Genomic DNA, 14,637 nt, shown 5'->3' on the forward strand with positions numbered 1-14,637 from the left:
CCCATCTTTCATCTTTGTTGGGTTCATTGTTTTCTCTTGTTATCAAGACTCTCTTTACTGGCTTGCTTTACAGTTTTCTAAATACTTTTGTAGCTACCAGAGACAGAATCATTTTATTTGATGTGTCTTAAGAACCAAAAGTTTTGCTCTCGATCCACCATAATTCCGAAGTCTTACTCCTTTGGCTTAAAAAAAATACTTTGAACTTTTATTATGAGATGTGGAGCCATCAGTTGCTGAAATAATTGATAAACCACAGCGATTAATTTATGTGACAGCCTCCGCTTCTGATGTAAGTGAACAAGCAATGAGAACAGCAGAACTCAATGGAGGGACAAACTACTTTCCTCAAATAGCTGCTTTAATCCACAAGTTCATTTTGTCTACCAATTTGTTTCTCATTTCCATACACATGAAAATTATGTTGGGACTTGGGTAACCAGAAAGAAAAAATCGTTTGTGTAGATTTCTCAATTCAGACAAAACAAAACTGAACTTAGTTGGATGCTCTCGTGCCAGTACAGTTGTTTATATAGACACTTCTGTATATCTGATGCCAATCTCATTTCCAGATAACATGAAGCTATAACATTTTGGGTGCATTGTTCTTGCCCTCCTGTCTTCAACCTGCCATCGAGATAGCAGTGACTTATCCAGACGGAAGCAACTTCATTGGCTGAGATCAACATGTGGACACGCTCTACAGAACCACCTCTGTGGTTCAGTTTACAGCCGATTGCCTCGAGACCCAAGAGACCACCGAGTTTGTCATATATTGGAGACTCCAAGCTGAGAGATCACAGGGATAGTGATGGAAGGTGATTGCTGATACAAATCTCAAGAGTAAAAGCGCAGAGTGCTAATATTTTTGCTGCTGGTTCCTGTAAGTTCACCCTGGATCTCCGTTTCCTAACTTCAACCAAGCTCATAAATGATTTCCATTTGACAAATGCTAGTTTGTTGTCTGCAATTTTGCATTAGTCAATACAATATTGGCTTGCTTATAGTTTGCATTAGCCGAATAGCTTGGTTAGCCTAGCGCTGCTTGATTGTATATGCTGCACCCAATCGCCCACCTTTTGTAGAGGTGCTGATTCCTGGGGCCTTGCAGGAGTTGGAGGAAGATACCTTGCACAGAGCTCTACGATGATCTCCACCATGCACATACATCATTTGACGGATGGGGCTACTGGGCAAGAAGGATATGATGTGGTGCGGTTCTCCTTTGCTAGGGGTCATTGCCCACCTTCCTAGGATGTCGAAGTCCCAAGACTGCGACTTGTACATGAACAGCACAAGGCACTACTGGGGCTTCCACGGTGAACAGCTCTGAAAGTCTGAACCATTGATCATTCATACAGCCGTGGGATTCAGTGACAAGGATTGGTCGCGTGGCTGTGCAGAGGTTGATGTTGAGTGACGTGAGGTGACAATTTCGATATGTGAACCAGCAGTGAGCCGTTGATCTCGGATAATGGCTGAGCACACAATCAAGCTGTTTTCGTTATCACTGGAAAAGCACGGTTTATTGACTTGTGATGTCAAGCGCTTCAGAAATTCTCAGACAAGACTGCCTACCTTGTGATTGGAAACCAAAAGATGCTTTCTTCGACAGTACGATAACTCCGCATTGTTTTTCTGTCTTTATTTGAAATAATGGCACAAAATTAGTACATGGCCTTAAAAATGGCATGATAACCTTTCCTTTTCCTTGCCCTTTTCTGAGCAAATAGTGCATGGCCTACAGCCCTGAAATGGGACTATCGTTTTCTTACTGCTTGCTGTATTCCAACAGTCGCCTGAAAAAATCTCGCACGCACTGATCATTCACCTCGTCATTTCCAAACACCTCGGAGAGCTCCTTAACCTTCGTCCCGAACTCCTTGCCTTCGTCCTCCACCATGACCCTTCTTAGAGCAGCTGCGATATCCTTGGGCGTGAACGAGCCGTCGTCCTCGTCGCGCTCGACCTCAACGCCGATCTTCTTCTCCACCAGAAGCCTGGAGTTGAGGCCCTGATCAAACATCAATGGCAGCAACACTAGCCTGACGCCACGCGCGAGGCCTTCGGTGATGGAGTTCCAGCCGGCGTGGGTCAGGAACCCACCGACCGATTCATGGGCTAGCAACCTAGCCTGCGGCACCCAGCCGCGGCAGACGAGTCCCCGGCCATCGACCCGCTCCTCGAAGCCTTCCGGCAACCCAGCCGTGCCTTCTCCGATTCCGGCGTCGGCCGGCGGCCTGAACGCCCAGAGGAACGGCAGGCCGGAAGCCTCCAAGCCGAGCGCGATTGTTTGGAGCTGCGCGCTTGCCAGCTTGGCCTCGCTGCCGAATGCCGCGTACACGACGGAGCGCGGCGCCTGTCTGTTCAGCCACTGCAACGTCGCCTCGTGGCCGGCGACGTCTTGCGTTGGTGGCGGAGGGAATAGCCCGACCGGGATCACCGGCTTCTGGTAGAGCTCGCCGAGCACCCGTAGCCACTCCGGCTCGAACCCCACGCTGCTCCTGATCCCCACGAGCTGGCTCCCCTGGATAGCCATGGCGAACCGGTAGCCCTCCGACACGCCGGAGTCGTCGGGGACCAAGCCCGGCTCGAATATCTCGCGCGCCTCGAAGGCGCGGTACGCGACGGTGGTCGGGAACGGCACGTAGTCGGGCACCACGGTGAGGTCCTCCAGGTTCGTCTTAGCGTGCCTCCCACGCCCCATGAGCGCCTCCGGCGGGCCGAAGAAACTGAGCGCCGCGGCGCCGAACAGGCTCAGGAACGCGCACGGCACGCCGTGCCTCGCCGCGGCCGCCGGCGCCCAGTACGCGGCGTAGTCGATGAGGACCCAGTCCGGCCTCTCAGGCCCCGGCTCCCGCAGGATGTCCGAGAGCTTGTGGGAGAAGGCGGTGTCGTATGCCACGCGCAGGTACGGGCGGAGGGCGTCGGACGGGAGGTCGATGCTCGCCTCGGCGCCCTCCGGGAGGCGCTCCACGCGCGGCAGGTGGACGTCGACTACGCGGACGAGGCTGGCGAGGGCCGGAGGGATGCGGATGAGCCGCCGCGTGTTTCTTGGCGTCGAGAGGAGCGTGACGCGGTGGCCCTGCCGCGCGATGCGCTTGGCGAGCTCCGTGAAGGGGAGGATGTGGCCGAAGGCCAGCCATGGCAGCATCACGACGTGCATGCTGCAGCCGTCGGCGTCCCCCATCACGGCGGCTTTGAGTTTGACAATGGAGAGCAGAGTTTTCTGACTGGAGGGAGGAGATGGTTGCGGTGTTTGTTGGTACGTGCAGATATGAAGAGTCTTTAGTCTGAAAATCTCCTTTTGTAGTATTATGGTCAAATCGGCAAGCAGTGAGCATATAAAAATAGCACCAATCGATCAGGGCCGCTGGGTCGTGGATTACGCGGATCCAATTCATGTCACAGCTGACGAATCACCACACGCGCAGATGTAACGTTGCAAATAAACAAACGACTATCTTTCACTAACCTGGCAGCTTTGCTGGCTAAGCTAGCATATCACTGCACCTTTTATGAGTACTCTCGCACCCGTAGTTGAGGAAAAAATAAAATTAGCCCGGCCGACATGATCCAACAACAGTGCTGTTGCACTTGCACAGCACAGACTGGACCAATTCAACGAACAATGGATGTGGGGATTTCCGGCGGATTCAGGTGGGTGGCAGGGAGGGCGGCTAGATCGGTAGCGGCGGCTACGGTGGTGCAGCGTTGGCGGCGGGGAGGCCGGGACAGCCGGATAGGAATGATTGGTGTTGACTGTTGACAGGTTAACCAGCGGCAGTCAACAGCGGCTCTCCGTGCGCTTTATTTCAAAAGTTTTGGAATTTAAAAAATATATAAAGTGAGCATTAAAAATAAATTGTAATGATAACGCTATACTCCATTTGTGTAGCATTTTCGAATATCCGCGACTATTTTTCATATTTAAATTTTGAAACATTTTCATCCAAATGAAAAGGCACCCTTTTGTCTATATATTTTCTCCCGATCAGGTTGATTTTGTGCATTTTCCCCGGGAGTCGTGACTTGTGAGCCGTAGTGAACCTTGGTCCTATCAAAATTTCGACATCACCAACCCTGAAAACGGAGCTACCCATGTTGCTGTAAGCTGTATTCCGACAGGCACCCGAGGAAATCTCGCACGCACCGATCATTCACATCATCATTTCCAAACACCTTGGCGAGCTCTTTGACCTTATTCCCGAACACCTCACCTTCGTCCTCCACCACGACCCTCCTCAAGGCAGCTGCAATGTCGTTGGGCGTAAAGGAGCCGTCCTCCTCGTCTCGTGCCACCTCGACGCCTACCTTCTTCTCCACCAGAAGCCTCGCGTTGATGCCCTGATCGAACATCAGCGGCAGCAGCACGAGCCTGACGCCGCAGGCGAGGCCTTCGGTGATGGAGTTCCAGCCGGCGTGGGTCAAGAACGCCCCGACAGATTCATGGGCCAAGAGCCTGGCTTGAGGCACCCAGCCGCGGCAGACGAGCCCCCGGCCGTTGACCCGCTCCTCGAAGCCCTCCGGCAACCCGCTTTTGCCTTCGTTGGCATCGGCCGGCGGCCTGAATGCCCAGAGGAATGGCAAGTCGGAAGCCTCGAGGCCGAGCGCTATTGTCTGCAGCTGTACGCTTGTCAGCTTCGCCTCGCTGCCGAAGGCCGCGTACACGACGGAGCCCGGCGCCTGCTTGTCCAGCCATTGCAGCGTCGCCTCGTGGCCGCCGACGTCTTGTGTGGGTGGTGGAGGGAAAAGCCCGACCGGGATCACGGGCTTCCGGTGGAGCTCGCCGAGCACCTGTAACCACTCCGGCTCGAACTCTGCGCTGCTCCTGATGCCCACGAGCTGGCTTCCTTCGATGCACTTGCCGAACCGGTAGGCTTCCGACACGCCGGAGTCGTCGGGGACCAAGGCCGGCTCGAAAAACGCGCGCGCCTCGAAGCCGCGGTACGCGACGGTGGTCGGGAACGGCACGTAGTCGGGGACCCCCGTGAGGTGCTCCGGCTTCGTCCTGGCGTGCTTCCCGCGGCCCAGGAGCGCGTCCGGTGGACCGAAGATGCTGAGCGCCGCGGCGCCGAACAGGCTCAGGCACGCGCACGGCACACCGTGCCTCGCCGCGGCCGCCGGCGCCCAGTACGGGGCGTAGTCGATGAGGACCCAGTCCGGCCTCCCCGGCGGCCCCGGCTCCTGCAGGATGTCCGACAGCTTGGCGGCGAAGGCGGCGTCGTAGGCCACGCGCAGGTACGGGCGGAGGTCGTCGGAGGGGAGGTCGATGCTCGCCTCGGCGTCCTCAGGGAGGCGCTCCACGCGCGGCAGCGTTATGTCCACGACGCGGACAAGGTCGGCCAGGTCCGGAGGGATGCGGATGAGCCGTCGAGTGTTTCTTGGAGTCGAGAGGAGAGTGACACGGTGGCCCTGCCGAGCTATGCGCTTGGCGAGCTCGGTGAAGGGGAGGATGTGACCGAAGGCCAGCCATGGTAGCATCAGAACGTGCATTGCCCCCGCTGCTGGCGTCCGTTCCGAGGCTTTGTCAATAGAAGGCAGAGGTTTTTGAGGAGATTCGGGGAGATGGTTGCCCTGTTTTTATTGGTGGCTAGGAGTACAATCGTCTTCGTCCATATATGAAGAGTTCAGTTTCTGTTTGAGGACGTCCTCACTCATGACTTTGAACTCTCCTCTTTTGCAGGCCAACTATAGGTCAGCAGTGAGCTTATAGAAACAGAAACAGACAATCAGTCTCTGTTTGGTTATGTCATGGATGATGCAGATCACACTTGCTAGTCACCACAGCCGGATGTAACTCTGAACATAAACTAACCTACTGATCCCATTACCTTGCAGCTTTGCTGGCTAATACACTGAACCACGGTTTCGATTGGGGATACAACTGGTGAACCATAATAGGTAGTGGTGGCCTTTTACATTGAAGTCTGGATTAGTTTAATTTCTTTGAAATCCCGCTTCCTAGAGAGAACAAAAGTGCATCTCTGATCTCAATCAGTTTTTCTCTCGCCCTTTTTGTAACATAAAGAGAAGATTGAGGAACAGATTTTGTAACATTAGATGAAGTGCTATGGCTTTTGTAGAAGTGTTAAGTGAAAAAACTGATCAGGAATTCAGGATCTAAGTGGACAAACAAATAATTCTGAGAAGTAAATTGGACTACCCTCGCAAAAAAAAAGAAATAAATTGGGCTATTTTTTGAAAAGAAAAAAATTAACGGCCAAGCAGCTTCAGCCAACAAAAGGATCAATGACGACGTCAGGGGCTGTTTAATTAAAAAAGTTGACGCTTACGGTTATGTCACAATTTATGTTGGGCCCGAGGCCATGTAATAGGGGAAGCGGGCCTGTGTGCCGTCTTGGGCGATGAGCCCGTGTAACGTCGTTCTGGCCTGGTGCAACTATGTAAGCAAGATCAAACCAGAGTCGATCAATGAACAATTATCAGAAACCACTAGAACAGTGCGCGACGTGGCCGCACAGAAATAGTCCTCCATCTATTTGGTTTGGAATTTATATTTTTATGGTTAAATAAAGCACACAATATTTATGCAATATCAAAGAGTGGATTTTGAAAAGTATCTTGTAAATAAATTCATGCACGTCTCGAGATGTTGTATGTTGTTGGTTTTTTTCCTAGATTTTTTTTTTATTGGATACCTCTGGTTGCAACGAAGCCAACAAAAGCTAACTTATATTTTTATCATTTTTCTATGTTTCAAAGGGTCTGGGTGCATCATATAAGCCAAAGTGACATTCGATTTATTAGTTAATAAATTATCAGTTTGCATCTCTATCATTTTTTACATCTTTATTTATGTTACTTGTGGGTTGGACGGCGAGGTGATTTCATTGAAGGTAGAGGTTTTTTTTTAAGGAAACTGCGTGAGAGAGGTATGTGGATTGCGAGTTGTATTTCGATAAAGTACGGGTTTTTAAAAAAAATTGTGTGAGAGGCCTTGGATAGCGGGTTCGATTCCTACGATGTTTGGGGTTTTTTTTGAAAGATTACCAGGGCTATCTACACCTAGATGGCAGGTTGGATTTTAACAAAGTTTGAGGTTTTTTGAAAAAAAATCTGTGGGGCCTTTGGACTACCGGTTCGATTTTGATAAAGTTTAGGGTGTTTTTTGAAAAATTATCTTTTGACAAAATTTGGGATTTTTTCAAAAGAAAATTGGAGCCTTTGGACTGCTGGTTCGATTTCGACAAAGTTTGGAGTATTTCTTTGAAAAATCGCCATCCTCTGTTCGACGATCTAGGCTGCTCGCGGCTGAAATCTTTTAGGGCGACGTGGATAGCCTCCCTAACCTTGAGTGCCATCAGGTGTAAGTCATTAGAGATCTCCCAAATCCTATCTTCTCCCTCCGTTCTTCTTCTGTGCCGCTGCTGAGCCGATCCGCCATGATGCCGGCGAAACCCTCCAGTTATCTAGGGATCTTGACAGGTTATTGCGGTGGGCTTCGAAAAATAAAAGGATAAAGCTAATGAACACGTGGACCGGGCTAAACACTTGTAAGGTCAAAAATAAGATAGGCCCAGCACCTTATCTTGATGCTCTCTCTCTCCATTCTAACATTCTATAATGGGCCAGGCCTGATTGCTAAAATTAGCCCACTCTGCTTGCCCCTCCCATGGTTCATCTCATCCGCGTGTTTTCCTTTTTTCTTTTTCCCCCCAGCATCCGAATTCCATGACCAATAGCACTCTGACATTTTTCTTCCTCCGTGTGTAGGTATTTCTTCCTATCGTCCTGAATTGCCTGCCCCTCGCCCCCGTGGTACTCTGTTGACTGTCGTCATCGTTCCAATCGTCCTTATACTCCTTTACATTACCTACCGCCTGCATAAGCCATCTTTGGGCCAGCGGCACCGTCGCCGTCCCGCTCCCGCCCAACAATCGTCACCACCGCCGGGCTGCCACGGGCTTCGTTCCCTCTAAAGCCCAGGAATTAGAGGGAGACTCGTCAGAGCCCAACCCCTAAATCCACGCAAGAGAAGCTATATTGGAGGTGAAGAAGGCTAGGCCTTGTTCGGTTATTCGGGATTGAATTATGGAATGGATTTGTTCCTGAAGGGGAATGAGTGAATCTGGTTGTGTCACTCGATCATGGAGGATTTCGTTCCGGAGGTCAAGACATGAGAATTGATTCCGGGTCGCTAAGAGGCCGGAATAACCAAAACGAGCTGGAGTAGAATCAAGACCGGCTCTATTCCGATCCGAACCGGATGATTATTTTGTGTTAGGTTGGATTTTTATCCGGATCAAATCAATATATGCGGAATAGACGGAACAAGGCTTAAATCAGAGCAGATCTTTGGTGCGGAATGGAAATGCTGAAGTATCACTAAGCATTCCCGTTTTCTTTTCACAACCATCCTTTCAGGATTTATCCTACTTGAATCTAACTTCAGGGACTATGGTAAATATTTTCCGTCTTAACACCTTTGCACAAATCATAGTGCCTGAATTGAACAAAACACTGAGAAGATTACATCATCCTACACTAATTCGGTAACCAAGCAAAAAAGCTCAGCTCAGAATCTCAGATGGGTTCCTCTTCCGCAGGCACAATCTGATGCCTCGCATGGATAGAACTAAGAAAAGAATGAATCAATAGGAAAAATGTCCTCTGCCAATCATCATGAAGGGTAGAGCCCCAAAAATTTTGGCGACAGGCAGGGTGAGCTCCTCCAGGTCCTGGAGTGCAGCTTGAGCACCTCGTGCGCCTTCTCCTTGGTCCTCACCCCGCACTGCTCCGACCGCAGCACCGCGCACAGCTTGGCCACGACGCCGGACTGCGCCATCTCCTGCAGCACGGCGGGCGTCGCCGCGTGCCGCGCCACGGACCGGAGCACCCGCACCGCCCGCTCGGTCGCGGCCTCCGACACCCGCAGCACCTTCTTGCCCACCACGGCCAGGCCCGCCGCGTGCGCGACCAGCTCGGCGCGGCCCTCGGCGCACGTGCACAGCCGGTCCAGCGCCGCCAGCGCGAGCTCGCAGACGCGTCTCTCGGGGTCGTCGAGCAGGAGGTCCACGAGCGCCGGCACCGCGCCCGCGCCCACGATCTTGACCCGGGTCCGGCCGTAGGGGCAGAGCGCGGCGAGCGCGTGCAGCGCCGCCTTGGTCGCGCGCGTCGAGATGCGGTCGCGGACCACCCTGACAACCTCGGCGAGAAGCTCCTGGCTCAGCCCGATCACCCACGCCGGCCAGGCCGCCTCCGAGAGGGACCTCACAAGCAGAACGGCGTTCGCGCGTGACTTCAAGTTGGACGAGCGGAGCACGGCCGTGAGCGCCTCCCCGAGGTTGCTGTGCCTGGCCACGACGCCGGCCATCTCCGGCTCCGGGATCCGGAGCGACGCGAGGACCCCGACCGCCTCCTCGCGCGCCGTCGAGCACGCAACGCCGCTGCTGACGACGCGAGACAAGGCATCGAACACCCCGTCCTGGGACTCTAGCACCGCCCGGCTATCCTCGCACTCTGCCACCAGCTCCCGCAGCCTCTTGAGCGCCTCGACCTGCGCCGCGGCGGCGTCGGACAGGAGCGCGGCCACCTCGGCGCCGGACGCGGGCGCCCGCAGCGCCGCCACGTCCTCGTCGTCGACCTCTGCCCCGGGGGAGAGCGACGCGAGCCAGGCGTGGATGAGGCGGCGGAGGGTGTTGTTGGGCGTGAGCTGCAGCTGCGTCGGGAGCGGCACGCGCGTGACGGGGCAGGAGCGGCCGCCGGCGGGCGCGGGCGCGGCGAGCCAGCGCGAGATTGCGGCGCGGTCGTAGGAGATGCCGGTGGGCAGCGTGACGGGGTCGCGCATGAGCTGCAGCGAGATGGGGCAGAGGAAGTGGGACGGCACCTCGGCGGGCGCGCTCGCCATTGTCCGTGACGATCGACCGGGGTTTGAGTTTGACGAGAGCAGGTGTGAGGCGGAAGGAAGCTTTATAAGTTGCTCACTGCTCGGAACGTGGGCGGTGGTGGGCTGCCGCTGCCGGCGAGCGTTTGCTTGGGAGTTGACACTTGAAACTTCCACGGGGAGAGGAGGGAGGGCGGTGAGCGCGGGCGGTCGTCGTCGGTTAGTTTAAGGGCGCGGTGCCCGGGATTCCGTCTCGTTCCGGTGGTGTTCACATGCGTCGCATCACATGCCCCGGTGCGTTTTGTTTACTCGCCCCGCGCGGTTGGGTTTGGGTCAGAGAATCGGAGCCGTCGTGCTCTTCCGGTTTAGACCCTTGGGCCATTTGCAAATTACTCCTGAGGTCTACTAGTTCATTGCTCTTGTAATCTTGTTGACTGTTGCCTCTTGGTATGGTGGCAACCGGTGACTTCGGTGAGCCCGTAGTAAAATAGCATTCAAGAGCTTAGCTTTCTTCGGACTTTTTAGTTTGAAATATAACCAGAGGCAATGAACTGTGTACATAACTTTTCTTCATACATGAAAAGTTTTCGACTTAGTGTTGTTGTCTTGAACAAGTCTACAAAGAAAATCACCGTTTTCAATTAACTGTACTTATTTTGGAGGAATTGCAGCTGGACTACTTGAGGTTGTACAAAACTTTGCAACTTCCAGGTAGGGGTGGTGACATGTGGCGTGTAACATGTTCATATATTGTTGTGTTAGTTTTTCCCTTTTTCTTTTGTCCGCGTCGTCCTTTTACGCAGGTCATACTTATCCCTCTTTGAATATCACTTGTTCCACTATGATCATACACTGCCTTTTGTTTTCTATGTTTGATTTGTCACTAATTATGCATGTTTTCGTATCAAACTAACACTCTTCGTTGTTAGTGTCACCTCCACGTAAACTCCAGTTTCACCCAAAATATGAACCGACGTTAGAGTCATTGCTTTGAATGGTAATCCAGCCGTATGCACAATCACACTGGTGCCATCTGTAGCGGTTAACCAGAGCCATCGGCTGACCCCGCTCCAATCTTCTTGGAAAGTCAACCACCCGGGGTTGTTCCTCCAAATAAGCACAAGCCCAGGCGTCATTTCGCAAAACACGCCTTGTCGTGGAGATGGATTATTGGACGGACGAGTGGGAAGGCTCGACGGTTGACCTGGACAACGTTGAGATTAACAAAGCCAAGAAAGTCAGACGCGTAGCCATCGGCGCTGGCTCTGCTCTGTTAACGCTTTGTTTATTCAGATCGCTGAGACACTGCCATGTTCCAGCTCTAGAGATGTGCGCACCCTGCTGCCCGCAGGTGGATCAGGTATCCGGTGTGGTTGCGGTGTCCCTTCTTGACCGCCAAATTTTGAATTGTTTTGTAATATCGCTCACCTGACCGATCTGAACATCTGATCTGTTTGTGCCAGCCATTGCCTCACCAAGCCTCGGAATCTTTCGCTGGCTTTCCTCTATCGATGGGCCGGTAGCTAGCTATAGGATATGATCTATCTTGTCGATGTGGAGCTGGAAGTTTTCATTTGGATATGAATAGTATACATATAATTCATCCATTTTACTTTGTGATTTAGGAAAAATGTATTTATGAAAGGTGCATGTAGTTTGTTCCACTTCCACCATATTAATAACTACTTAGATTAGTAGTCGTAGCAACAAGCCAACAAGGCATACCACTACTATTAACAAAATGGTCCTTTTTTTTCGCCAGCAAAAAGGGACAAACAATATCACTGGTCTTCGAAACTGGTTGGAATAATCAATGCTAGCTCAACTGCTGAAAATGAAACCTGGATCTAGCTTGTTTGGAGTTTGGACCACGTAGGCACGTATATATAGCTATAGCAATTATTTGGTTCCGATCATAATCTAACCTTAATAGTCTTACCTGCACATCAGTACATAAATTTATTATATATGTCAACTTGGCTCACCGTTGAGGTCGATCTATCTGGGGTTCTTCCATGCATGGTCTTGTCAAATCTAGGGGTAGATCAGTGCAAATGCCATCAGTTCAGTTCAGACAACTTGAGAGAGCTCCCACTCTCCCATTGCGGCTCAGATCAAAAGCTTGTTACCACTCCATGATGCATGCACGTTCTCTAACGCTCGTGCGAGTCATGTGCTCGGAAGTTACCCATGTAACTTACCTCGTTCATGCACTTCATTAGATCAAGTAGTGCATGAACAAGGTAAGTTGCATGGAGTCAACGATATACTATTATATAGGTCTCGAGGGAACGAAACTCATACCCAACGATCGATAAAGAACTGTTTGAATTCCTAAGCAAGAATCGGCATCTCGATTACTATATATACATATCCCCTCGACCGCTGAATTTGCTGTAGCCGAATTCGTGGGTGATGAACAATTGCCAGATGGATATGATGGTGCCGACTGGTTATTCGATGGAGTTGACCTTGTTTCGGGGTGCGCGCGCTGAGGCCAGAGAGAACATGATTCCGAATTTCCATGTGGATCATAGGCTGATCGTCGTAGTTCTTGTTGAACGCCGACGACATCACATCGTCGTCTACTTTTCGCCCTTTTTTTGCTTTATTCCTTCCTCCTTTTATTCTTGCTCCTACAGTATATCGATTGCTTTGGGAAATTGCATGGGAAAGTCGCCTTTTCCGTCACCGCTTATACGTACGTTTGTGGGAACGCGCGCGGCGTTGACCTTCGCTAGCTTTCGCCATCACCGAGTTTGAGCACGTGGAGAACTCGATCGCTCCTCGTGTGCTGGGTTATTAGCATGTTTCAGCTTGCGAAAGCTAGGCTGACCGGTTCGTGTGCGTCGCTGTCAAAACATGGCCGGTACCGGTAGATATCAGTGTTAGATGTGGTAATGGCGTGATGCGTCCATAGTTTCAGTCGTATAATCTTGGGGCTTCTGTGGTTGGTGTTTCTTATTGTATGAAACACTTTGATAAACTGGGATTCTTAGATACTACCCTGACATCGAGTGAATACCTTCCGACCAGAATTTTTGTTTCATAATAATACGGTGGAGAAATGGAGTACGGTGGCCACTCTTCAGGCTTCATTCAGCCTTTGGCGGCCCAGGAAGCCCGGCCGACGATGCCACCGAGCCTTTTTCGTGCTGGGCCACATTAGCCCACATAAGCCCGGTTTATATCATTAAGCGGGCTTCAGCATGTTCCGATGGTCGATTGGCCCACACAAACCAGGCGTTCTGCTTCCCGGTAGGCCCATGCGCGGTTTCAAGCGGAAAATTAGCCTCCATCTTGTCGGCAATGAACAGTCAGTTCAAGCAATCCAAATTCGAGTCAAAGGCACGCTTAAAAATCACGACAGGCCTACCAAGAAACGAGTCAAACTGTTCGAATCATGAATCCCAGCATCAGCTGTAATCATTCCATCCAAAACAAGTTGTTTTTGCACTTGTGCTCTGTTTCCTTTCCCTTGTATTTCTACAAAAAAGCGATAAAAATCCATGGCAGGCAGGCCAGTAAGACGAGCGAAATGTGGTGGAGCACGAGTTCAGTCAACACGTATGGGTATTCTATACCCTGGTCCTTGCGAGAATAAATGCCAAGTGGCGTGACGCCATTAGCTAGGGCTGCGTGCGTGCTGCGAAGATAAGCCACCGCTTACGTGTGGAGATAAGCAACGACGACGACGCATGGGTGGCATGAGGACACGGGCCCCATGAGGCCCGTCGTCGTTGCTCATGCCGAGGTAGCATCGACGACGAGACGAGGTCGATCAGAGTTGAATGAGCAAGATGAGCAGTTGACTGCAACATACAAGTAACAACTAACAAGTCCATGCTGTACGTCCAGTACGAGTTCTCAGCTACCTCCTCGAATCATCGATCTTGCGCTAGCATAATCTTTAGGTCTCTGAATGTATACGCCATTAGGGCCTATTGATCGGTCCACGCAAGAATCGCACAAGATTCTCAGGTACCAAAAAGGACCGTGCCTTGCTATAGGAATCGAGACTCTAGAGCATACACATTGCATGTAATTCTAGGAAGATCGAAATGCATGGTGCTCCATCCATAATGCAAACTGAACAGAATAATGGCCAAATTTAACTCGATCGATCTGCATTAGCTGACAACTCTGCAGAGTTGGGTTTACTGAAACGATGACGAACGTTCCGCACAGGCACCATACTTGTTCCGCGGTTCCCCCATGTGGTCGATGTCACTCTCGACACCAAACCACAAGCAGCTCGCACGCGCAAACGAAGGTCGCTCCGTTTGTTTACGGCGATCGAGTACAATTTGACGCTGCAGGCCGGCGAGCCAAGGGATCGGAGATATCTTGCGCTATTGATCACCATGAGTATCGCACCGCCGCTCTCCTTGGATCATGGGCCAGCGGCTTGTTCTCTCGGATCCAAACCCATGTGCATGCGGCCCTAGGCCCCCTGATTTCTGTAGATCAGAGAGGGGGGGAGCCTCCCAAGGTTGATCGATCATTACTGTCGCAGCGGCCGGGCTCGGGCGAGTACGCTGTGGTGTGGATGCCAAGCATAAGATGCAAGGGAGGGCGTACGCATGCCGTGCATGTAGTGGAGGGGGCTCTCTCCCCTACGCGACCCGCCGTGAGAGGAGGCGTTGACCCCTGTAAAATATTGCGCGCACGGGTAGTGGATTGCGATCACCTAGCTAGCAGCGCTGCTCCCGATCTCTGCCTTGGTCAACCAAATTCTTCCTGGAATTCTTCCTCCTCCTCCTCCTCATACCGTTCGAAGGACTTCCTAT

General features: G+C 51.8%; 3 protein-coding genes across 3 annotated transcripts; all 3 read right to left on the reverse strand.

The window, feature by feature from the left end:
* Positions 1 to 1,117: 1,117 nt before the first annotated feature.
* On the reverse strand, positions 1,118 to 3,359 carry LOC101786479 (putative UDP-rhamnose:rhamnosyltransferase 1). Its single transcript, XM_004970634.2, has one exon. It carries the CDS (start codon positions 3,188 to 3,190, stop codon positions 1,772 to 1,774), a length of 1,419 nt encoding a protein of 472 aa, XP_004970691.1. The 5' UTR covers positions 3,191 to 3,359; the 3' UTR covers positions 1,118 to 1,771.
* Positions 3,360 to 3,841: 482 nt separating this feature from the next.
* LOC101752479 (putative UDP-rhamnose:rhamnosyltransferase 1) lies at positions 3,842 to 5,605 on the reverse strand. The gene has a single exon (XM_014805260.2). It carries the CDS (start codon positions 5,494 to 5,496, stop codon positions 4,096 to 4,098), a length of 1,401 nt encoding a protein of 466 aa, XP_014660746.1. The 5' UTR covers positions 5,497 to 5,605; the 3' UTR covers positions 3,842 to 4,095.
* Positions 5,606 to 8,420: 2,815 nt separating this feature from the next.
* LOC101786872 (E3 ubiquitin-protein ligase PUB23) lies at positions 8,421 to 10,029 on the reverse strand. Its single transcript, XM_004970635.3, has one exon. It carries the CDS (start codon positions 9,869 to 9,871, stop codon positions 8,645 to 8,647), a length of 1,227 nt encoding a protein of 408 aa, XP_004970692.1. The 5' UTR covers positions 9,872 to 10,029; the 3' UTR covers positions 8,421 to 8,644.
* Between the last annotated feature and the right edge of the window lie 4,608 nt (positions 10,030 to 14,637).

This window comes from Setaria italica, chromosome V, assembly GCF_000263155.2.
Source record: "Setaria italica strain Yugu1 chromosome V, Setaria_italica_v2.0, whole genome shotgun sequence".
NCBI classification, from domain to species: domain Eukaryota; kingdom Viridiplantae; phylum Streptophyta; class Magnoliopsida; order Poales; family Poaceae; genus Setaria; species Setaria italica.

Excerpts from the sequence above, each read along its gene's own strand:
- LOC101752479 (XM_014805260.2), bottom strand. The coding sequence starts at position 5,496 with ATGCACGTTCTGATGCTACCATGGCTGGCCTTCGGTCACATCCTCCCC.
- LOC101786479 (XM_004970634.2), bottom strand. The coding sequence starts at position 3,190 with ATGGGGGACGCCGACGGCTGCAGCATGCACGTCGTGATGCTGCCATGG.
- LOC101786872 (XM_004970635.3), bottom strand. The coding sequence starts at position 9,871 with ATGGCGAGCGCGCCCGCCGAGGTGCCGTCCCACTTCCTCTGCCCCATC.